At 56.0% G+C, this 21,951-nt stretch overlaps 10 protein-coding genes and 2 non-coding genes across 12 annotated transcripts; 6 read left to right on the top strand and 6 right to left on the bottom strand.

Moving 5' to 3' along the window:
* The first annotated feature begins 822 nt into the window (after positions 1-822).
* Positions 823-894, top strand: CHGG_11267. The gene has a single exon. It is a non-coding gene; the product is annotated as a tRNA-Met (tRNA).
* Positions 895-1,235: 341 nt separating this feature from the next.
* On the bottom strand, positions 1,236-2,888 carry CHGG_02632 (uncharacterized protein; the record flags this gene model as incomplete). The annotated part of the gene is made up of 4 exons (XM_001229147.1): positions 1,236-1,712; positions 1,852-2,254; positions 2,370-2,514; positions 2,744-2,888. 4 exons carry the CDS (start codon positions 2,886-2,888, stop codon positions 1,236-1,238), a joined length of 1,170 nt encoding a protein of 389 aa, XP_001229148.1.
* An 858-nt stretch (positions 2,889-3,746) lies between these two features.
* On the top strand, positions 3,747-5,476 carry CHGG_02631 (uncharacterized protein; the record flags this gene model as incomplete). Its single annotated transcript, XM_001229146.1, has 9 exons — positions 3,747-3,902; positions 3,960-4,001; positions 4,066-4,156; positions 4,219-4,247; positions 4,308-4,509; positions 4,705-4,855; positions 4,932-5,191; positions 5,257-5,396; positions 5,450-5,476. 9 exons carry the CDS (start codon positions 3,747-3,749, stop codon positions 5,474-5,476), a joined length of 1,098 nt encoding a protein of 365 aa, XP_001229147.1.
* A 317-nt stretch (positions 5,477-5,793) lies between these two features.
* Positions 5,794-7,203, bottom strand: CHGG_02630 (uncharacterized protein; the record flags this gene model as incomplete). Its single annotated transcript, XM_001229145.1, has 4 exons — positions 5,794-5,923; positions 6,011-6,176; positions 6,239-7,015; positions 7,125-7,203. 4 exons carry the CDS (start codon positions 7,201-7,203, stop codon positions 5,794-5,796), a joined length of 1,152 nt encoding a protein of 383 aa, XP_001229146.1.
* A 2,877-nt stretch (positions 7,204-10,080) lies between these two features.
* On the top strand, positions 10,081-12,077 carry CHGG_02629 (uncharacterized protein; the record flags this gene model as incomplete). Its single annotated transcript, XM_001229144.1, has 2 exons — positions 10,081-10,198; positions 10,669-12,077. The coding sequence occupies 2 exons, from the start codon at positions 10,081-10,083 to the stop codon at positions 12,075-12,077; spliced, it is 1,527 nt and encodes a 508-aa protein (XP_001229145.1).
* Positions 12,078-12,507: 430 nt separating this feature from the next.
* CHGG_02628 (uncharacterized protein) lies at positions 12,508-13,666 on the bottom strand (the record flags this gene model as incomplete). The annotated part of the gene is made up of 3 exons (XM_001229143.1): positions 12,508-12,963; positions 13,283-13,380; positions 13,438-13,666. 3 exons carry the CDS (start codon positions 13,664-13,666, stop codon positions 12,508-12,510), a joined length of 783 nt encoding a protein of 260 aa, XP_001229144.1.
* Positions 13,667-14,376: 710 nt separating this feature from the next.
* CHGG_02627 (uncharacterized protein) lies at positions 14,377-15,896 on the top strand (the record flags this gene model as incomplete). Its single annotated transcript, XM_001229142.1, has 3 exons — positions 14,377-15,654; positions 15,706-15,815; positions 15,869-15,896. The coding sequence occupies 3 exons, from the start codon at positions 14,377-14,379 to the stop codon at positions 15,894-15,896; spliced, it is 1,416 nt and encodes a 471-aa protein (XP_001229143.1).
* A 326-nt stretch (positions 15,897-16,222) lies between these two features.
* On the top strand, positions 16,223-17,396 carry CHGG_02626 (uncharacterized protein; the record flags this gene model as incomplete). Its single annotated transcript, XM_001229141.1, has 3 exons — positions 16,223-16,323; positions 16,374-16,594; positions 16,648-17,396. 3 exons carry the CDS (start codon positions 16,223-16,225, stop codon positions 17,394-17,396), a joined length of 1,071 nt encoding a protein of 356 aa, XP_001229142.1.
* Positions 17,397-17,519: 123 nt separating this feature from the next.
* On the bottom strand, positions 17,520-17,979 carry CHGG_02625 (uncharacterized protein; the record flags this gene model as incomplete). The annotated part of the gene is made up of 2 exons (XM_001229140.1): positions 17,520-17,679; positions 17,810-17,979. The coding sequence occupies 2 exons, from the start codon at positions 17,977-17,979 to the stop codon at positions 17,520-17,522; spliced, it is 330 nt and encodes a 109-aa protein (XP_001229141.1).
* Positions 17,980-19,215: 1,236 nt separating this feature from the next.
* On the bottom strand, positions 19,216-19,289 carry CHGG_11253. Its single transcript has one exon. It is a non-coding gene; the product is annotated as a tRNA-Trp (tRNA).
* A 471-nt stretch (positions 19,290-19,760) lies between these two features.
* On the bottom strand, positions 19,761-20,894 carry CHGG_02624 (imidazoleglycerol-phosphate dehydratase; the record flags this gene model as incomplete). The annotated part of the gene is made up of 3 exons (XM_001229139.1): positions 19,761-19,765; positions 20,165-20,551; positions 20,618-20,894. 3 exons carry the CDS (start codon positions 20,892-20,894, stop codon positions 19,761-19,763), a joined length of 669 nt encoding a protein of 222 aa, XP_001229140.1.
* A 564-nt stretch (positions 20,895-21,458) lies between these two features.
* On the top strand, positions 21,459-21,866 carry CHGG_02623 (uncharacterized protein; the record flags this gene model as incomplete). The annotated part of the gene is made up of 2 exons (XM_001229138.1): positions 21,459-21,774; positions 21,862-21,866. 2 exons carry the CDS (start codon positions 21,459-21,461, stop codon positions 21,864-21,866), a joined length of 321 nt encoding a protein of 106 aa, XP_001229139.1.
* Between the last annotated feature and the right edge of the window lie 85 nt (positions 21,867-21,951).

Here is a 21,951-nt window from a genome sequence, read left to right as displayed (position 1 = left end):
GGGTGAGGGGGTAGGGTTGGGGGTTGAGGGATAAGTGGTGTGGTAAGGAGGATGCATGTGGGCTTTGTTATGTTACGGTGGCTGGCTGGCTGGGGAGTTCTTTTATTTCTTGTGTGCGGTTTGTTGTGAGCTGTGTATCGCTTGGTGAGTTGTATTATCTTCTTGTAATTTAGATATAGGGTCTGGGGGTGACGGCGCATGCATTGGGGAAGGGGCATACATGGCGGGTTGGTGAAGGGTCTTGGTCAGGCGGTCCGCATTGTTGAGCGTGTATTTGTGTTGGGTGTAGAGAAACATCGTAAAGTGTGTATGACTATCTAGTGTGGAATGCGAATTTGGGGTTTGAGTCCATCACAAAACTCTCGTGCCTTGACCAAAATGCCTTGTGGTTGGCGAGAGGCTCTTTTGAGCGGAGCTTGCAGGCGTCTTGCATGGTATGTACTGCTTGCCTAGGTGGTTAGCTCGATATCATTGAACATTTCTTTTCTTGCCTATTTTTTTTAGTTTCTTTTCTTTCCCATTTTTCTCGTTTTTTTTAGTATCGTTTCATTTCAGTTACCCGTCTCTTCTGTTCTGCCCGCCCCCAAATCTCACCCTTGCCTGAGCTCCTTCCGTCCTCAATCTTGTAAGTTCGCCATGAACCTGGAGCGCCTAGAAGTGGGTCCAGGGCTGCTGTGAATGACTGGCTGTGATTGGGTTCCACAGCCCTATCATGACCCACTCCCGTCCTCAACCGCGGTTTCCAACAAAGAAATTGAGGACTTTTGCAAGCAGATATACCCCTCCGCCGCAAGTCGATTCTAACAAGAAACGCAGTTAACAAGCACCATAGCTCAGGGGAAGAGCGCCGGGCTCATAACCCGGAGGTCGCTCGATCGAAACGAGCTGGTGCTAGACTTATCTTTTGGTTCACCTTCTGGCATTTCAGGGGTGTTATAGGGGGGTTTATTTACTTTTTGCCATAGTCGAGTCATACTTTTTTGTCCCACGAACATTCCAGCACAATTGAACACCATGACCTATCCAAGTAGTGAGCCTCCCAACGATTCTTCTTGATCGAGCTCATTCATTTTGCCACCACGCCCCTATCATACCCCTATCCCATACAACCTAACCCGCAACGCCAGTCATGCACACACATACACACACACACATAACAACCCAAATGCCCATTTCCCAACAGCAGATCATATCATCATCCACCCACCCAAAATACCATCCCCACCCTTCAAACCTCAAACACAAACCCCTCCTCCCCCCAACAGCCCCCCTCCAAAAACACTCGGACTCGCCGCCACACGTATCAACCCCCCACAATGCGACCCCAAAGGCGACGACACTACCGAACCCGAGCACCAACTCGCCACACTCCACGGCGAGAGGGCGTCGTCAAACCCAAACCGGACCGTCCCATCCTCCCGCCAGGCAGGTCCGCCGTTGGTTTGGTCGGACTCGTCGGGCTCGTCGGGTGTGTAGACGTCGACGAAGATCGGGATGGCTGATAGTGAGCGCGTGCCGTTGTCGTTGTCGCTGTCGGGTGAGGGTAGCGCGGCGGGGGATGGGATGGGGAGGTTGGTTTGGAGGGAGAGCTTGGGTCGGGTGTGGGGTCGGCGGTTTTGGTTGGGAGGTTGGTGTTGGTATTGGTGTTGTTGGGGTGGTGTGGTGGTGTGTTTTGTGGTTGTGGTTGTGGTTTGAGGTCCGCGGCGCGAAGCCTGAGGGCAGCGTCGGTGAATCGACGTAACCCGCGCCACCGGCGCCCGGGGCAGCGCCCTTCGGCGGACCGTCGTCCTTTGGGTCCTCTTCTTGTTTTGCGGGCGGTGGTGCTGGAGGAGCGCCCGGTTCGCCGGGCACCGGCACCTCGCTGCGGTTGACGAGCTTCCCGAATGGGGGGTTGTCGGTGTCGACGACCAGCAGCTCCTCGACACCGCGCCCGAGGATGCCGTACACGGTGACCTCGCCGTCCTTGATCCCGATGACGGTGCTGCTGCCGGCGTATGTGGCCTCGTCTTCGACGCCGCTGCGGTTGGCGAACACCACGATGGTCTCCTCGGAGCTGTGCGCCCGGATCACTGGTTCGAGTCTCGCGACCCAGTAGGCGAGTGTGCTCATGTCTGGCGCTTCTGGGTTGGACAAGAAGGCGTGTTGCTCGTCGTTGGTCAGCCATGCCGTGGAGAGGATGACGAGGTTCGCCCGCACGCGCAGGATGTGGAAGGCGAATTCGTAGGCGTCCCAGGGTGCTTCGAATTTGTAGGGACTACATTGTCAGCCGGGTCCCGGCATGGTATACTCTTAGTATACTTACTTGATATCCATGCCTGGGTTATGTTGTCAGTACAAGGTTTCTGCGGGGAACGGCATCACGGTATCACATACATATCCCCAAGGCAGTCTGCCCCAGGTGGCCCAGATTTCCCCCATAGAAGCCCCGCCCCTCGTCGGCCCATGTGGCGTCTGTATAGTACAGGAATGACTTGCTGTAATCGGCCAGCTTCTCACCGTTATTGTCGACTACAACTAGCGAGTTGTAGTACTTTGGTTTAGCCCCCACTCTCTCGGCCTTTTCCGGATACCCGACGGCAACGGTACAGCTGTACTTCCGTGCAGTAGTGCGTGCCCATTGCGAGCTCACACCGGACGCAGTTGGTTCAAGATGCGGCAAGATGTGCTCTTTTGATTTGAAGTTGTAGCCTGACAGGGCCAGTCAGTCAGGTACTTGCTCGTCTGAGCCTAGAAATGCGCATACCGCTAAATGCCATCTCGGGGAGAACGAGGAGGTCCAGATTCTCCCGGTCGGCCGGGTCTGCCCTTGAGAGGACGGTTTCGGCTCGCGTAATGTTGTTTGGTACATCGCCCACTTTTGGTGCGAACTGGAGACACCCGATCCTCATGTTGCCGTCGACGGTAACTACTAATACACGTAAGAGGATGCGTAACAGGATGTGAAGTATAGGTTGGGCATGAATAGACTTCGTGCGGGGAGCCAGGAAGGTGGGATATTCTAAGGCGAATAACCCCTATTTTGTCCACAATAGACGGGATAAGACGCGTTGTCCCAAAATACAAGCGCGGGTATTTTTATCTTGTTTCTACGGCGTCAGTATCGAAGGTGAGGCGCAGTTCAAGGCAAGATCGGACGATGTAACACGAAGCCAAAAACATCAAGTGGACCAGCAATTCGCAATCGGGGATGTATAAATTACCGTATCGTTCGGTACCTGACGGCCCAGAACTTGTGGGGTGTGATATTGTCAACTCCCTGACGAGAAGGCACGAAGAGTTACCCGCAAACGGGCTAGCTCTTGGGGGTTCTTTTCTGCAATCCCATCCTCCTCGGCACCTCTCCGTGTCTCCCCACGCACGTCTCTCCCAATTTTCCCTGGTTTCCCTGCAAAAAATGCTGCATCTCAAACCAACACGTCGCAGTCTCGGCCAAACCCCACGCACCAATGCCTGGTTCCCGCATGAACCTGGCCACGTTCTGGTCCCTCCATTGGCGACCCCTCCCTACCGGATGAAAGAGCCGGGAAAGCCACCCGCTGCGGGCCTGCAATCTGCAGCCGAGCCTGCAACTCAGAAAAGCCCTTGACCTCAACACGCCATCGATGCTCACTCAAATGTGTCCGGTTCTCCCACCGCCCGCCGCCCGTCTCGACCGCTCCATCTTTCGGATTCAATTCCATAGCCGGTATTGAATCATTGCGACGCGCTCAATAAGACGTCATCTAGGGAGCCCCTTGTTGTTGATCATGGGCGACTCGTCTCGGAAAGGCTCCAAAAGCCCCACCAGCCCTGGCAGCGCTACGAAAGCGTCTCCACCACGGGCCGCCTCCGGTTCGCCCGGCCCCGTTAGCCCGCAGTCCGCGGCGAGCCCACCGGGCAACACTGGGCCTCTTGAAGCCGATGTGAGCGACCTCATGATAAGGAGGGGAACAGCGCTGATATCTTGATGTGATATACAGGATGATGAGCGTGACAGCGACGTCGACTCCCTTTTCAGCACGGTAAGCTAGCCTGTTGATCCATGCTGGCGCATGTGCTCGGATGTGTTGTGCTTACTGCTTTTAGACCGGTGTGAGCGACACAACATCCGTCTCGTCAAGCATCTTCAAGTTCCGCGAGGAGAATGGCCGTACTTACCATGCCTATCGGGCAAGCGGTCAGTGCTATTTCGGGATGCAGCTGTGCACCCAGTTGGCTGACACGTTCCACAACCCATAGAAGCCGCGTACTTCCTGCCCAATGACGAAGTAAGTTGTAAAACACTTCCACTTTTCATTCAACCTCACCTGCTGACGGTTCCAAATTAGACAGAGAATGAGCGCCTAGGTAAGTCAGCGCCACGGCTGCGGAACCGCCTTCACCGTGCTCACTGGCACCCAGACCTCCAGCACAACCTCTTCCTTCTGTGTCAAGACAACCATCTGTTTCTCTCGCCTGCTGGAAAGGACAAGCCGCTCAACCGAGTTCTCGATGCCGGCACTGGGACCGGCATCTGGGCCATAGAATTTGGTGCGTTCCCCCGTGTTGATGTTGATTGCAGGCTGCTAACCCTCCCCAGCCGACGAACATCCCGATGTAGCGGTATGTGTTCTATGCCCCCCCGCGTGATAGGATCGCCCACTCACCGTTGCCAGGTCGTCGGCGTTGATTTGAGCCCCATCCAACCGTCCTTGTGAGTTACTCGTACCGCTACCCGTAATCAAGCTTACGAAGCTAGCGTCCCGCCCAATGCCGAATTTTTCGTTGACGACCTCGAGAGCGACTGGGCTTTCGCAACCAAGTTCGACTTCATATATGCCCGCATGCTAACGGGGTCCATCAAAAACTGGCCTAGGCTAATTGGGCAATTCTACCAGTGAGCTTCTATTTCTCATTACACCAATCTACGCTGTCTAGGAGAGCCCCTCGCTAACACTCACGTTCTCGTTCAGGTACCTAAATCCGGGCGGCTACGCCGAGCTGGCCGATGTCTTGCCGCTATCATGCGATGACGGCAGCTTACCAGAGGGTTCCCCGCTTGCGCAGTGGAACCGCTATCTGGTCGAGGCAAGCGAGAAGCATGGGGCCTCCATGAAGTCGGCAGCTTCATACAAGCAGCAGCTACTGGATGCCGGGTTCCAGGATGTGGTCCAAACTGAGTACAAGTGGCCTATCAACACATGGGCCAAGGATAGCAAGCACAAGGAGATAGGTAGGAGAGTCATACCGACTTAGACGATTCTCACTAACCCGCTAACAGGCGCTTGGTCCTCGGAGAACATTCTTTCCGGTATCCAGGGGGTCAGTATAATGCTCTTCACCAATATCCTGGGCTGGTCGGCCACCGAGGTGGAAACCTTTCTGGTCGGTGTCCGGAAGGACTTGAAGGACCGAAGCATACATGCTTATTGGCCCATGTAAGTCTCGTTTCCGAGTCATATACGAGCCGTGCTAACCATTGGATCTACAGGGTGGTTGTCTATGGGCGGAAGCCTGAGTGAGAGGCAGCCCGAACCGACAGGCCGAGGAATAATTACCTTGTGCCAGGCTAGGCTGCCTGCGTCACTCCGGTGCGGGATTTCTCACACGGACAGAGGGTTCTAATTATCCGGGTTTTGTTCATCTTCATACCTTCTTGTCGAGATTAGAGCCATAGACAAGCGAATGATTTTTGCCTTGACCGCCCATACAGAACTCATTGCGTAGGTTCTAAAGAATCTGACAGGCTGGAAGGAGTTCCCTCAGAACCACGTCAGTCAACAGGCGCCTCCTTGTGCTTCAATACTCTCGACTCTCGTCTCGCAGCTTTGCTCCTCAACCGCAACCCGTATAAAAGACGGGCTCCTTTTTAGAATCGCCAAGCCACTGGTTGTGAGAGACCTGCTCGAACCCGAACCACGCGTCTGTTCCGTGTGGCACGCTAGTCATGGTTAGAACTCTGTTTCTGTAGATTGTAGGTAGTGACGGCGTGGTCTGAGGGGGCACTTACTAACACAGCGTCATGACGGCACTGTCAGAGTCGCTGTTGTACCCCCACGAAGCTTTGAAGTCCGCGCCGTCGTTCGTACCACAGGGGATGCCGTAGAAGCTGCCGACGGGGTCGCTGGTGGGCGACGTCGGCGAGCAGTGCGTTTCCTTGCCGCCGGTGTGCACGATCGTGAACTGCCAGGTTGTCGTGTTGGCGCCCTGGTCGGGGACTGTTGAGGTATTGTCAGCCGTGACACAGCGAGGGGAAGATGGCAGAAACAAATAAACTCACACCGTGCCAGCCCCTTGATCTGCCACTTCTTCCCCTCCTCCTCGCTAGCCCTCTTCCCGATCCTCTCCACTCCCCCCCCGGCCATCTCCTTCCCCTTCCCCTCCGACATCACCCCCATCCCGGCACGCACCCTCCCCCGGCCATCATCCCGTTTCTTACGCAGAACCGCCCCAATACTACCACCACCACCACCACCACCCTCCTCATAACCCCCCTCAACACCAGAACCACCCACACCCACACCCACATCCACACCCACCCCCTCCCCAACCCTTTCTAACTCAGAACCTCCAAGCTCAGAACCCTCAGCCTCAGAACCCTCAAACTCAGACTCGGTACCCCACCCGCGATAAACAACCCCCTCCTTCACCCCCACCACCCTCCCCCCCACAAGCTCGTCCTCGGTATACCCGAAAAAGGCATGGCTGCCGTCGGTGGTGTCGGTGGGAACCAGGGTGAGGAAGGTGTAGCTGCGGTCCCAGCCGCCGTTGAGTGTGTATCTGTATGTGGATTTGAAATTGGGGTTATTGGTGGGGGTGTTAAGGTTGGGGGTGTTGTCGGGGTTGGGGCTGTTGTGGCAGGGGATGGCGGTGAAGGAGGTGTGGCTGGCGGGGGTTGAGGATGGGGCTGCGTTTGGGTCGGTGTCGGGGGAGGTAATAGTGAAGGTGCAGGTTTGTTGTTGTTGTTGGAGTTGCTGTTGCTGGTCGGGGAAGGTGGAGGTGAAAGGGGTGGTGAGGGTCAGGGTGTAGGTGCAGGCTGTGTTGGAGGGGGTGCATTCTGTGGGGTGTGAAATCGGGGCGTTAGTTGTGTTCCTTTTGTGAGTTGATTGGGGAGTGGGGAGGATTGAGATGGTTGGGGTGAAGGAGAGTGAGCGGACTTGACATACGGCGGGAGAGGGCCGAGATGGTCCATGAGCCGAGGGTTTCGGCGGCGGCCAAGGGGACGAAGAAGGGGAGGAGACGCATCGCGAGGTGGCTTCTGGTCGTTGAAGATGCAAAACAATGTTAAGACGTTGACGCAGTCGAAGATAAGCAGGAGCCAGCCAGATGTGCTGTCGCCGACGTGGTGGCCGGAGAGCCTGTCCGCTGAAATGTGTCTATTCTTTTCCAGGCATAACGGACGGGCTGGTTTTATACTCCCTCGAGAACCTCACTACACTGCAATGTGGCTAACCAGCGGACCGACGATCAGAGACGCATTGCCTCCGGCATTTTCACGACGGTGCCTCGTATCAACGGGTGAAACATGGAGTTGAACACAGGCAAGGATGGGCTCTGTCAAGTACTTTATCGAGATTGCCTAGGCTTCCTGCATAGACCGAGCCTGCCAAACGCTGAGTAACCACGAGTCTCGGCCAGGTGCTTTCTTTTCTTGAGCCCCTTCTGATGTCTATCTCCGAGTTATGCCTTCTGAGACCGACTTACAATCATGATGGTGTTTTAGTTTCAGGGGAAAGGAAACCCTCGAAATTGTCGTTTACTTCGGAGCCAGGACTTCCGATCATGCTACTGAACGTTTCCTCGTGGGTCTCGCATTAGAGCAAACACGGTTTTGAACCAGGTCAACAGACACTTGGCGTTGGTCTGTCCGATGCCACTCCCCGATGTCGCTGAAAGTTTTCAGGATGTTGGGTAGAGGAAGCTGACGACACATCTCACGACAGTCTTTGCAAACAACACCCGCAATGCCCCATAAACCACAGTTGTGGATTCGACATGTGTACGCAAACAAGAGGATGCTGGGGTTATTGTCACCCGGAAGTTAGCTGGAACTCAAAGGCCTATAGCTAGGAACGCGTGGTACTTTTAACAAGTCACCTTATTTAGATTCTGCTCTTCGATGATGTCGTGGTCCTAGGCTGGGCTTAACTAGACTTCGCTCAATATGAGAAGCCACTGTGTGAGTGAGTCTCGTCGGAAACTCAAGTGGGACAAGACCTTTAGGTCTGTACACAAGACACTCCGATCCAACACTCTCGGGTGTAATGCCGGACCCATGTTGGTTGTTTGACAAGGACAGGCGAGGACGTTGCTTGCTGTGCTGTGCGAACAAATGTGTTTCTTTAGCGCCGCCGGCCTCAGGGAACCGAGGTCGTAAACCGAGTGTTACTGTTCGGCCCGCATTCGGCGGCCTGACGACTTAACCAGCAGCTGCAGGTACCAAGCGCCGAGCCGAGCGAGGGCTGCCATGTGGCTGCAGCCATCCGGTATGAAACACGGGATCAAAGTGAAGATCCAAGAGTCTCTCGGGTATGACGACAGCTCAACCCAAACTTGTTTGTCAAAACGGGATGCCTGGCAGGGGTGTGTGGGTTGGGAGAATAGGGGTAGACGAGGAGGGGAGCGAAGAGAACGAAAAGGAGACTGGAGGGTAGCGAGGAGCAAAGAACGTTTAGAAGATGAGTATAAAATGTTCTATTACTTCCGTTTGTCCTTTCTTTCCTTTGCCTGACTGAAACGTTGGATACCATAAAGTAAGAGTGCTACCCTCTGGGATCTCGGTCAACTTCACTTTTGATCTCGGTGAGCGGTAAATCGTGGGAGAACAGCCTCCATGAAAGCCCCGCAGGATCAGAAAGACCGCGCGGTTCGCCCCAGACATCCCAGGCACTCCATCGCCGGCCTGCAGTGGCACTCTGCACAGTAAGGGAGAATCAATGACGGGATAGGAGTCAAGCCCTGCTGGTGTTCCACAAAGACCATGAGTGCATTTCCCGGGATGGTTACACAATGGCATCCATCCAGATACGGCCGAAGACCATATCCGGTAGTTTCCGGAGCTCGATGAAGTGGCCTCAAGTGTACATACACACAGTACGTATGTGGGAAGTATGGCAACGAACCGCCGACAGGAACCGACCATCACGTCGCTGACAAACTGGGAAACGCCAAGCGGCAATTCGAGCGGATGAAGTGATGGCGACAACTGGGCAAGGCTTGATTCTGAACTGTGCGAGGGGCGGGGAACACGGGAAGGACGTTCCCGACAGACTGGTTCTTAGCGCCGGGCGTCACCCTACTAAATTACCTGCCCACCGAAAACTATGGCTTTTTGCCTTGTGAGGTCGCCGTTGGCTCCATAAGACGGAGGCATTGTTATGATGCTGGTTTTGGGCGTGGCTGCCAGTCGCTGCGCCGGCATATGCGTGCGTGGGCGGTAATGAGAAAGGTTGAGAGGATAAGTGAGTGGAGATGAGGGAGAGCGAGATGGTTAATTCTGGCACTAGGTACTGTGTAGTTAGTAGCTTCGGCAGGTAACTAGCGGCGGGGTTTTAGTGCGGCCTCTGTTCTGGGCGTTAGAGTTTAAAAGGCCAAGGCTTTCTCTTCGCCTTCTAGGAAACAAGTCTCATGATGATGGGAATCATAAACGAGACAACCAAGTGCGGAGGCGGCCGCGGCATTGCTTCCATCACGTCTTGGCTTCTGTTCAGAAGGCGGCCATCAAGAAGGACAAGTCGGCATTGGACGAACGGTGGTGGGGAATAACACGGCGAGAGGAATGGTGTGGAAGCTTGTTTGCCTGGCCCGAACGGCCTGCTCTCCCGATTGGCCACCTGGAGCTTGCACACCTCTCAGCGGATTGCAGTGGATCTGCGATGATCTTCCAGGGTTTCGCTTGTCTGGCCAGTCAGACGGCATCGGGACCTTCCGTCGGCCCACCTCATGCAGTTTACGCGCCAGCCAAACGAAACATGGGCGCGTTACCATTGGCTGCCGATGAATGCTGGACCCGTCTCACCCACCCTCTTTCCTCTTGTCTCTGCTTGCTTGCATATTGTCGCGTCTGTGTTCTCGATGTGATTGGCGGCAGCCTTGGCCCCCGCGCTGACCTGGGCCTGCCCGATGGTCCTCGGAAAGGGTCCAAGGCTGCCTCTGCAGCTGGCCCAGTGCGACCAGCGATTGAGGGCAACAGCCGCAGCTGAGGGTGCGGGAGAGTGTGGGAGTACGGTGAAAGTGACGGGTGAGTAAAGAAGGGATGAGAGACAAAAAGATGAAGACGTGGTGCTGGACGAGATGGGAGATGGTTGAGTGCGACTCTCTAAATGCTGCTTGATGTGGCTTACAATGTGAGGATGATAGGTTGTTTATCACTTTTTATTTCATCTTTTGCACCCCTCCATCTGGCCATTTATTTACCATTCTTACTCGCACAGTGTTTTCACAAACTGCCTCCCTGGCAGCCTGCTCCGTTGCCTTCTCACGGCCTGTACTGTGCAACCAGGCCCGCACCCCCGGTGGCAAGCGGAACCAACTGCACACACGCATCGGCAGCTAGTCCAGCCCTGGCCCGGTGGCTGCCCATCTCTTCTCTCGCTGGCCCTCTCTGGCCCTCTTATTTCAGTCCAACGGCCCCATCCTCTTTCTCAATTTCCCATGTTCGTTAGTTTCGGACTTCTCGGCGATCGACTGTGGTGCTTGGCACCATCAGAGTCAAGATATCCGAGCCAGGCTGGGCTCGGATAGCCATAACCACTGGATCAGCTCTGACGGGAGCCCGTGCTTTCGACATGGCTTCGCCCGCCTCGCCCATACTCTCCCGGGACGCCAACGATGACAGCGGCACCCTCACCGCCGGTGCCATCGCCGGCATTGCTTGCGGCGCCGGTGCGCTCTTCCTGGGTGCAGCCGCCCTTTTTGTGATTTACTGGCGGCGACAACGGCGCTATGACCGGGAAGACAACTCCGACTCGGAAAGCTTCGACGAGGGGGGACTACGAGGCAACATGGCCCCCGCCGTCACTTACACCCTGGACTACAAGATGGACAACCCGCAACACCACGAGGGCGAACAGGCCTCATCCTACACTTACTCGCCAGAGAAGGCATCCTACTCCTTCTCGCCCATGAGCGCCCCGGACGCCGCCAGCGCCATGCCCACCCACCCAGCTTACATCCCGCGGGCCCTCGTCAGGGGCTCCTCAACCCCCAGCAACCGCTCCATCGCTACCGCCTCACCACCACCCTTCCCAAGCCCGCCATTCCCATCCGGCGGCTCCCACCCCAAAACGCAACCACCCGACGCCATGATCCAAGCCTACCTCGGGGCGGCCACCGCCCGGACAACCTCCACCACCACCACCTCCCAGGACAGCCACACCTACAGCAACACCAACACCAACCCCAACCACCGGCACCACGAATCCGACTCCTCCTTCGGCCTTCCCATCCAGTCCGCCCCCCTCAGCAACCAAAGCCAAAGCCAAAGCCGCCAAAACTCCCAACCCAGCCTCACCCTCCCCTCCCTCACCTCCCCCCCGCACTCCGCCTCCTCCACCGACGCCAGCCAACACCCCCTCCACCCCCACCAGCAACCCGCACCCCAACCACAAACCACGCGCAAACCCCGCGCCTACCTGCCCCCGCGCCTCAACCTCGCCGACACCACCGCCCAGATGAAGCGCAGCAAGACGGATAAGCCCCTCTCCGGCAAGGAAGCCACCACCATCTCGGGCCCGCTCGCCTTCCCCCACCTCGTACACCCGCCCCCCGTGGCAGCGGCGGCGGCGCCGCCCCAGTCGCAATCACGCTCGCGGTGGGGGCGGAGCAACAACGACCATGATGCGGATGATTTGTGGGGTGGGGAGGATGGGTATGGGGATGAGAGTGGTGGTGGTGGTGGTGGTGGTGAGAGCAGGCGGACGTTTCGGAGTCGGGCGCTGTCGGGGAATGCGCATGATGGTGGTAGTGGGCAGGGGAGTGGGAGTGGTGGTGGTGGGAAGGAGAAGGAGAAGGGGAAGAAGCATGGGCGGAAACGGTCGGATCGGAATAGCGGGGGTGGGTATGGGGGGAATCGGCATTACGCCGAGATTGAGATCGGGCGGGGGAGCGATATCTGGTGATTTGAGCTCGTGTGGATTACCGGTAGTTGTTGGTGTCGTTGCGCACACTCCTTTTTTGTTTATTGGGCTTTACTCGGGGATACCCTCTGTATCGGCGGGGTATGGGGTTTGGGATGGGACTGGTTGGGATCGGATCTGGACGGCGGTGTTTGGCGTTTTGTGTTCTTTACTTCCCCGGGTTCAGGGCCCCCATGGGCTTCACGGTTGTGAGCTGGCTTCTGCTCTGGAGTTCAAGAGGTGCTACTGGATCGGTTCGTGGATATAGTTGTCTGATACAAATTGGGAAACATCGGCTGGTGTACATGATTCACACACGATAGCCGGCCTCCCAAGTCAAGATAGTTTCAACGTACAACACAATGAGACTCAAGAAGTGTGTAAATCGACGCGTGATGGGATTGCATTTGTTATACACTATGCGTACTCTGCTTCAGTTACCGCCTAGGCGCTGTCCACTGCCCCTCGTCTTCCACGAGTCGGGAAGCACCGAGCCCGTCGACGCCCCCGTGCTGCTACCAGAGCCCGCCGCAGTGGGCTGGCGGATGGCCGTGCCATACCCGCGCTCCAGGATTCTAGGGGTCTTAACCAAGTACGAGACGAAGCCAGGAGTCGCCAAAATATTCCGACCACCTCCAAACTCCGGCCACAGGCGGAAGAGAAAGTCGTGGAGATGGGCCGCTACGATGCCTGTGATCTGCAGGGGAATGGCCATCGGGTTCATGAGGAGCGACGCGAGGAGCATGCAATACGGGACCGTTTGTGCTGGCACGGTGAAGAAGAAAAAATTCGTCTTCGCGCCGCGCTGGTCCTGGCTAGCCGTGTAGGCCAAGGCCATGAGCAGTCCATCGAGGAAGAAGCCGCCTCCCAGGAAGACTCGGTTGAGCAGCTGCGTTTACTGTTAGCTTTCCCGTCATGGACTGCCGAGGCAGGAATCAGAGACAACCCCCAGTATTGGTCGTTATAATGTAGGGAGCTAAATAACCACCCGGGAGAACGGAGAGCGTCGCCCGAGTCATCCATAAGACATCCCACCATTCCCGCACCCCGACCGACCCTTTGATATTATGCGAATGACGGGCCGGTCGACATACGGGGGTGATCTCCCTCGTTTCCAGGAACCGCAATGGTTGAGAAAATAGCACCATGCGGGCAGATATACGAGGTGTTGGGTTGCAATTGAGGAAGAAAAAAGGAGATGGACCTACAATGATGAAGCTGCCGACGGTCATCAGATACCAGAGAACGTCCTCCTTCCTGGGGAATTTGGAGTTCGCCGTCTCGAGCTGCTTCAGGTACTGGTAGGCTGTTTCGCAAAGTCAGACAACACTCGTCGCTGGGAGATTTGCCGGAGCACCCATACCGAAGTAGGGGTCCATGATGATGCCGAGCTTCGGACCGCTTAGGAGGAAGCACGTAGCCAGACGCCATATCTCAGGCGGAAAGCGCAAGAGCGTGTCCTCGGTGAAGTAGAACCAAACGTACGACACCATCTGGAAATGCACCGGGATCGACATAACGACAATCGCGGTCGCTAGCGTGCGGGCCATTGGCGGCGCCGCCCAGTAGGCGTCCATGATTTCTGATGACATGGTGGTGGCGGTTGTGTGATGAATGAAAGAAAGCAAGGGCTGGCTGGGGAAGAATTTTCGGTTTGGTTTGGTGTCTCGATCTTTCGCGAGAAGCTCCCAAGTTCAGAACGCGAAACTCAGGAAGGCATGGCAGGGGAGGTTTTGGGGGGAGGTGCAGTGAAAGGCCCAGATGGCCGGGTCAACGAAACGCGGCTCCCACGAGACACCGTTGGTGATTCGTGTCTTTTTGGAGCTTGGTCAGAGGATGGAAGAAAGAAGAAATTTGCAGCAAACAGAAATGTTTTTATGGAGGCAGGCTGGGTGGAGTAAACGGGGCGAGCCACGGCCGGCTCGGCGCAAAAGTTCCGGAGCCACACCCCACAACCTTCAGTCGGGTATCACTGTGGCTAATGCCGTAGCACGCCCTTCATCGACAAGCCGTTGACCCTTCCTTCATTTCATCGACGCCATCCCCGCTGGAAAAATGGGAGGATGACTCAAAGAATAGAATGGGAGGTTATAAAGTCTAGATTTTGTATGCCGTGCCTTGGGTGCCTACACAATCACTCTTTGTATTTTTTACAACAGTCCCAGGCTAGCTCCGGGCCCGCTAACACATTTCTTCCTTTCCGCGCGGTGACGGGCATTCCAAGTCTTATTGTATATGTGTAGAACAGCGACTCAACCACTTTTTTGATCCCACCACCAGTTTCCAGAGACAGAATTTGGAGATGGCCATGGCGGGTTGTAATGGCTTCTTTCTACATCAATTGAGGCAACCCCGGCTTCAATTGGCCCGTCAACTTGGTCGCACGCCGTCCCGGGCCTATTCTGCACCCTCCAACGGCTCCATCCCCGCCGCCAAGAAGAAGTATGTCCCGACCAAGGGGACCTATCCTCTCGGGTTCCGGACTTCTGGTACCATAGTTGGTGTCAAGCCGAGTAACACGACGAAGCCGGACCTGGCTCTGTTGACATCAGACGCGCCTTGTGTTGCCGCTGCCGTCTTCACCAAGAACAAGTTCCAAGCGGCTCCCGTCACTTTTAGCCGAAACCTCCTCGAGAGGAGGAAGAACCAGGGAATCCAGAGCGTCATCATCAACTCGGGATGCGCCAATGCCGTCACGGGCAAGGGCGGCCTGGAGGATGCCACCAAAATGGCCCAAGAAGCGGATAAGTGCACTGGTCAGAACGAGAGCACCATCGTCATGAGCACCGGCGTGATCGGCCAGCGGCTCCCCATCGACAAGATTCTCAACAAGGTCCCTTCCGCGCACGGCGCCCTTGGGGGTTCCCACGACCACTGGCTGGCGGCGGCTAAGGCCATCTGCACGACCGACACCTTTCCCAAACTCATGTCTCGCACCTTCGCCCTGCCCTCCTCGCCGGGCGTCGAGTACAGGATAGCGGGTATGACCAAGGGCGCGGGGATGATCCACCCCAACATGGCCACGCTGCTGGGCGTCATCGCCACAGACGCACCCATCACCTCGGCCGCCCTCCCCTCGGCGCTCAAGCACGCCGTCGACCGCTCGTTCAACAGCATCACCATCGACGGCGACACCTCCACCAACGACACGGTCGCCCTGTTTGCCAACGGCGCCGCAGGCGGCAAGGAGGTCGCGGAGGGTACCCCCGACTACGACGCCTTCCGGGCGGTGCTGACCGACTTTGCGGCCGAGCTGGCCCAGCTGGTTGTGCGCGACGGCGAGGGCGCGACCAAGTTTGTCACGGTGCGCGTGACCGAGTCAGCCAGCGAGGAGGCCGCGCGCCGGATCGCCAGCACCATTGCCAGGTCGCCGCTCGTCAAGACGGCCCTGTATGGCAAGGACGCCAACTGGGGCCGTATCTTGTGCGCCACTGGGTACTCGCTGATTTCGGAGCCGGGGCAACCCATCAATGATGTGCCCGAGATCGCTCCCGAGAAGACGAATGTGTCGTTTATTCCTACCGATGGCACGGCCGAGCTGAAGCTCCTGGTCAACGGGGAGCCGGAGAAGGTGGACGAGGTGAGATATCTTGAAGACTATGGGGCGAGACTCGCTGCTGACATGATGTAGGCGAGAGCTGCTGAAATTCTGGAACTCGAGGATCTTGAGATCCTAGTCCGCTTGGGGCAGGGTGACAAGCAGGCGACTTACTGGACCTGCGACTATAGCCACGAGTATATGTGAGTAACCAAGAAGTATTACGTCTCGACTTTTGGCTAACATGATTATACAGTACTATCAACGGCGATTATCGCACTTAGACGGTGTGTTAAGGGTGGAACACCGGCAGTAGAGTCTTTAGATGGGCAATACTAGAGTAAAGAGATTTGGATAGCGCGAAGACAGTAAAACTACCTTGAACTATCCTCAATCATGGTCACAAACAATCTGTATGGTGAAGCTGCTGGATGACCCTCGCCGCGCTGTAAAGAGAGGGTTAGGGTTACCTGCAAACCACTTAAATCAGAACCGCGTTAGACGCGTCGCGGTCCTAAAACTCCAAGCCAGCTTCCAGGCACCCGACAAGACTAGCACACACCACTTCACCACCCAAATTCTCACGGTTTTGGCCAACACTTCAGTCACTATGGCGCTAGCAAAAGGCGAAGAAAAGGGTGAATCCTCGACCGCCGCCTACAAGGCGCACGCGGCGAATCCGACCGGCAATCCCACCTACGAGCTCCCCTGGTGAGTCCTTCTGATCTCGCAAAAAGGTAAATCCACTCACGCCTAAGTAGGGTTGAGAAATACAGGCCCGTATTTCTCGACGACATTGTGGGCAACACAGAGACCATCGAGCGGCTAAAGATCATTGCCCGCGATGGCAACATGCCGCACCTCATCATCTCGGGCATGCCCGGTATTGGCAAGACGACCAGCGTGCTGTGCCTGTCGAGGCAATTACTAGGCGACTCATACAAGGAAGCGGTGTTGGAGTTGAACGCCAGTGACGAGAGAGGTATGCCGCCTCCTAATGCTCCCAGGTCGCTGCCGCTAACCACCCAACCATAGGTATCGAAGTCGTCCGGCAACGAATCAAGGGCTTTGCCCAAAAGAAAGTCACCCTCCCGCAAGGGCGACACAAAATCGTGATCCTCGATGAAGCCGACAGCATGACCTCAGGCGCGCAGCAAGCCCTCCGACGAACGATGGAGATCTACTCCAACACCACACGCTTCGCCTTCGCATGCAACCAGTCCAACAAGATCATCGAGCCGCTGCAGTCACGCTGCGCCATCCTGCGGTACGCCAAGCTGACAGACGCGCAGGTGGTCAAGCGGCTGCTGCAGATCATCGAGGCGGAGAAAGTCGAGTACAACGACGAGGGGCTGGCGGCGCTGGTGTTCAGCGCCGAGGGCGACATGCGGCAGGCCATCAACAACCTACAGTCGACGTTTGCGGGGTTCGGGTTCGTGTCGGCCGACAACGTGTTCAAGGTGGTGGACTCGCCGCACCCGATCAAGGTGCAGGCCATGCTCAAGGCGTGCTACGAGGGCAACATCGACTCGGCGCTCGACACGCTCCGCGAGCTGTGGGACCTCGGCTACTCGAGCCACGACATCATCAGCACCATGTTCAAGGTCACCAAAACCATCCCGACGCTGAGCGAGCACGCCAAGCTGGAGTTTATCAAGGAAATCGGGTTCACGCATATGAAGATCCTGGAGGGCGTGCAGACGCTGTTGCAGCTGAGCGGGTGTGTCGCGCGGCTGTGCAAGCTGAACATGGACCCGGCGAAGTTTGAGCTGGCTACGAAGTGATGAAATAGACGAGGAATCATGATACCCAATGGAAGCCTTCATTAGCTGGACGTGAAAAAGGGGATATATACACTCTCTTGACATAATACACGGCGCCGTTCCCATTCCACAATGAACCCCCCTCTATTCATCATCATCCTTTCCGTACTCCTTCTCAAACCTTTCCCAGTAAGCTCGCTCGCTCGCCAACCGCCTCTGCACCCTCATCCGCGCCTCGTACTGCCGTAACCTCGAATCCGCCTCGATCATGCTCCCCAGTACCATGCCCGACATTTGGATGTATCTGCCAACATGATCAGCTTTGCCTCTTCCTCGATGGCTCTCTTGCTATGCATGAGAAGGAAGAAAAGAAGATAAAAAGAATCAGGAGAAAAAAGAAAAGTGATTCGTAAAGAAGAGAGATGGCAACGTACACCTTAAACTGAATCGTGAGCCCCCGATACACCGGCGACATGGCATACCCGATGCCGCCGAGGACAGCCGTGGCAAGGCCCCACTTGACGGCGCCCACGACAGCGCCGCGGGAGGCTTCCCACGACGCGTCGACCGCCTCCTCGTGCTTGGTGTCGTTGGCGGAGCGCATCACGTCTAGGACAGGGCGGAGGGAGGGTTGGCTGGGGTGTGCGGGGTTCCCGGAATGGGATTTGGTCGCGTGAGAATCCAATGCCCGGGCTGGGATGGTAGGTGGTGGTTTTATCTCCCCGTCTTTGACCGGGTGTACTTGGTCGTCTTGTGAGCGTGTAGGTAAGAATTTACAGCTAGTCTGCAGAGGACAGGTCCCCTACAGGGTTGCTCTGTGGCGGCAAGCTCCCTGAGCTGAGCTTCCGCTGGTGCTCGGGATTCGGTGTTGTATGCCGAAAACCGGGTTGCACTTGATCGGCGGGTGCGCCAGTGGCAGGATGCAGTGTATAAAACTGGTCAACCCGATTTCACGTTTGCGCACCCCTGGAATGTGCCATAGGTTTGTATCGTAGGCCGCTTTCAGTCTGGAGATTTTAGGGAAGTGGTGTGAGGTCATACTTTGTTGTGGGGCCGCGGAACCGTTCTGACAAAAAGTCCCCAACTTCTTTTGTCTTTTTGTCCACTCCATATCCCACACAACTATGCCAACCATCCATTTAAATTCAAATGGAAGACTCCGCGCAAGAGAAAATGCCGGAGGGGCCGATCGATGAAGTGCCATCCGGTGATCATCACAGACATTCTTCGGGATAGACGACTGTCAACCAGATCTCGGCAGTCAGAGAATCGCTCGTCGATGGCGACGCGTGGAGATATAGGGAATACCATCTACAGCATTACAGATTTCCCACAAGCCCGGAGAGGAATTATGACATTATCCGCAGGATGTATGGTTTGCCCAGAAGCGAAGTGCTAATCGCTAAGGCGCCGATAACCACCACGCCACGCCCAGGCCGGCGTCAAGTTTCGCGGCGGCGAGGGGTTTGACACACAGGTATTCATAGAGTCGGATCAGTTGCCCTCTTCCATCTTCATGGAAACCTCGGCTTCATGATGATAGAGTAAGAAGAGATAACCCTGCGGGAACTCCTTGGATTCCCGGGTTCCTGAGTTTTTATACTCTCCAGATTACCTCTTTATTGCTAGGGTTTCCCTATTTTCTTTTGTTATGCAGATCTTCCACCGCTTCTCTTCGTAACAGGTTGGGAAGAGCAATGGATCTTGAACCTCGTTACAGTACTGCTAGAGCAATGGAAGTTCTCACTCAGAAGTTCAGTTCCCAACTGACCTAGCGTAGTGGGGAGCAAAAAGGATGGCGACGGGAGGATCCGTCGATGTAACCAAGAAAAGATTAGAGTGACCCCAACCCGACTTGAACGGATAACCTTTCGATCTGGAGTCGAACGCTACTACCAATTGAGCTATGGGGCCATTGTATTTGTTGGAGGTCGTGTTTTTTTATTGAATTTAACAAGTGCGTCTGTCCTGGTAGGACGCCCAGCTCTACCATGTCCTTCCCCGTTCATGTCCCTATCCTTCCCCGTTCATGTCCCTATCCTTCCCCGTTCATGTCCCTATCCTTCCCCGTTCATGTCCCTATCCTTCCCCGTTCATGTCCCTATCCTTCCCCGTTCATGTCCCTATCCTTCCCCGTTCATGTCCCTATCCTTCCCCGTTCATGTCCCTATCCTTCCCCGTTCATGTCCCTAGCACGCTGTGAAGATTTACATGTTGATGTACCCCCACCCTTTTTACCCCCTGATCCTGCTCTAGTATCCCCTTTTTATCTTCTGGCTGTTAGATTCCCTCTTTCTCGCTCCAGTCCCCTCCTCATAGCTCTTCTATTACACTATGGCAGCGACTATACTATGGACCCAGGGGTATTTTCTAACCGGGGTCTGGTTACTCTTGATGTAAGCCCGGGTTAGTTCGAGTAGGGCCAGGCCGCTCCTGTGACCGCTCCTGTTCGGCTTCCAAGATTTTATGGACCGCCTTGACACGTTGGCTGTAGGCGCTAGTGAGTCAAGCGGAGCATGATCTAGGGTTCTGCGCCGCCAAGCCCCCCTTAGCCATATGGTGGGTTACTAGGCTACAAGGCAACTGATAAGCTAGCAGGTGTTTTTGATCTTTCTCTATTCCCAATCCCGTTCTCATACCCAAAGTATCTATATGTCATCCATCCCCCTTCAACTGCGCTCAAACCATCAGCCCGAACCGATGCCACCACCCCTCGGTCGTCCGCCCTAACCTTCACAGACCACCACCCACAACCCCCGCAGCCTAAACACTCAACGTCCCCTTCGTACTCGGCACCTCCCCCTCCCGCCCCGCAACGCGGCTCGTCGCCTGGCGAACAGCCACGGCCAGCGCCTTAAAGGCGCTCTCGGCGCGGTGGTGGTCGTTGTCGCCGCGCAAGCAGTCGACGTGCAGGGTGATGCGGGCGGCGCCGGCAAAGCTCTGCAGGCAGTGCGGGATCATCTCGGTGCTGAGGTCGCCGATCTTCTCGCGCTTGAGCCCCAGGTCCGCCACGCAGAACGGCCGGTTCGACAGGTCGACCACCGCCCGGCTCAGTGCTTCGTCTAGAGGCGCGTACGCGTACCCGAACCGCGCCAGCCCCGTGGGCGTGCCCAGCGCCTGCGCGAATGCGTACCCGAGCGAGATGCACACGTCTTCGGCTGTGTGGTGGTCGTCGACTGGGTGATGGTCAGTATGAGGTTGCTTGTGGTTGGTGACGGGAGGGAGGGGGACGGTGAACTCACTATGCAGATCGCCCTTGCAGGCCAGCGCCAGACTCCAGCCTGCATGCTTGGCCAGGGCGTGCAGCATGTGGTCGAGGAAGCCGATGCCCGTGTTGACGCTGATTGTCTGCGACTTGCTTGACTGGGCGGCATGGCTATCGGAGCCGCTTACTTGCAAACGGGCGTCCGTGTCTGGCGGGAATGCGCCGCCGTCGAGGTTGAGGGCGATCTGGATCTTGGTCTCGTTGGTGTCCCGCGCAAAGGCGGCCCACCGGGGCGAAGGTTGTGATGAGCTCATTTTGGTCTTTACTCTGGTTCTGTCTGATAATACCAAGTAGGGGATCCAATTCTCCAAATATCAACTTTCCTTCACTCGGAAATTTTGAGCTTCACCACCGCGATCGGCGGGGGCAACTCTTAAGCAACCCACAACCCCGCGCTTGGTGCGAACTGCGCGGGAAGAAAACCCCACCTGAAACTTACACGCACCCCCCAAGGCAAGATGTACATTGGCCAACCACATTCATTGCAACACCTCTGATGCCAGTATTCGTTGAACCCTATGAACAAATTACCCGCAATTGACTTCGTCGAACTGGGTGCAATTGTTTTTAGGAATTGACAAATGCTGGGATCTCAGTGAAATGAACGGGGTGCGGGCATTTGAAATGGGGTGCGAATATCCATTGCCTGCCGAAGACAGGAAATCGGCCAAGACCCCTGAAAGCCCCACCAATGTCGGCCGATAAGAGCCACGATAAGGAAGCCGTTCCCGAAATTTTTGAAGCTTGCGCTTGAAAGCACAGCGTCGGACAACCACCATCAAGCAGCTACCCGTCGTTGCCATTCATCAACCACCTCAATGGCGCCCACACGCACAATAAAAAACAAGCACGCCGCTCCCAAGGCCGGCGGCTCGAGTGGCGGCAAGGGCCCGAGAAAGTCTTCCGACGGCGGCATCTCTAAGCCCAAAGGCAAATCCGGGCCCAAAGCCAAAGTCCCAGCGACACAGATCAAGGGCAGGCCCAACCTGCCAGGACTCGACAAGAACAAGAAAAAGAAGCAGAGGGTCTACACAGAAAAGGAATTGGGCATCCCCGAACTCAACATGATCACCCCCGTAGGCGTAACCAAGCCGCGAGGAAAGAAGAAGGGCAAAGTCTTTGTCGACGACAAGGGTTCGCCCCCCCCTCTCCCAAAAAAAAAAAAAAAAGAAAACCGTTCGGGGGAGAGAACCCCCCCTAACTAAATCTCTCCCTCTTTAGATTAAAGAAGAGAGAGTGTAGATGCTCCTGTGCGTCCGCGGAAATAGCGAAAAGAGGGGGGGAGTGTTAGCTACGCAAAATAACAGTGCA

The sequence above is a fragment of the Chaetomium globosum genome, genomic scaffold (genome assembly GCF_000143365.1).
Source record: "Chaetomium globosum CBS 148.51 scaffold_2 genomic scaffold, whole genome shotgun sequence".
NCBI classification, from domain to species: Eukaryota; Fungi; Ascomycota; class Sordariomycetes; order Sordariales; family Chaetomiaceae; genus Chaetomium; species Chaetomium globosum.
The sequence above is the reverse complement of the archived record's forward strand: the minus strand, read 5'-3'. Positions and strand labels throughout refer to the sequence as shown.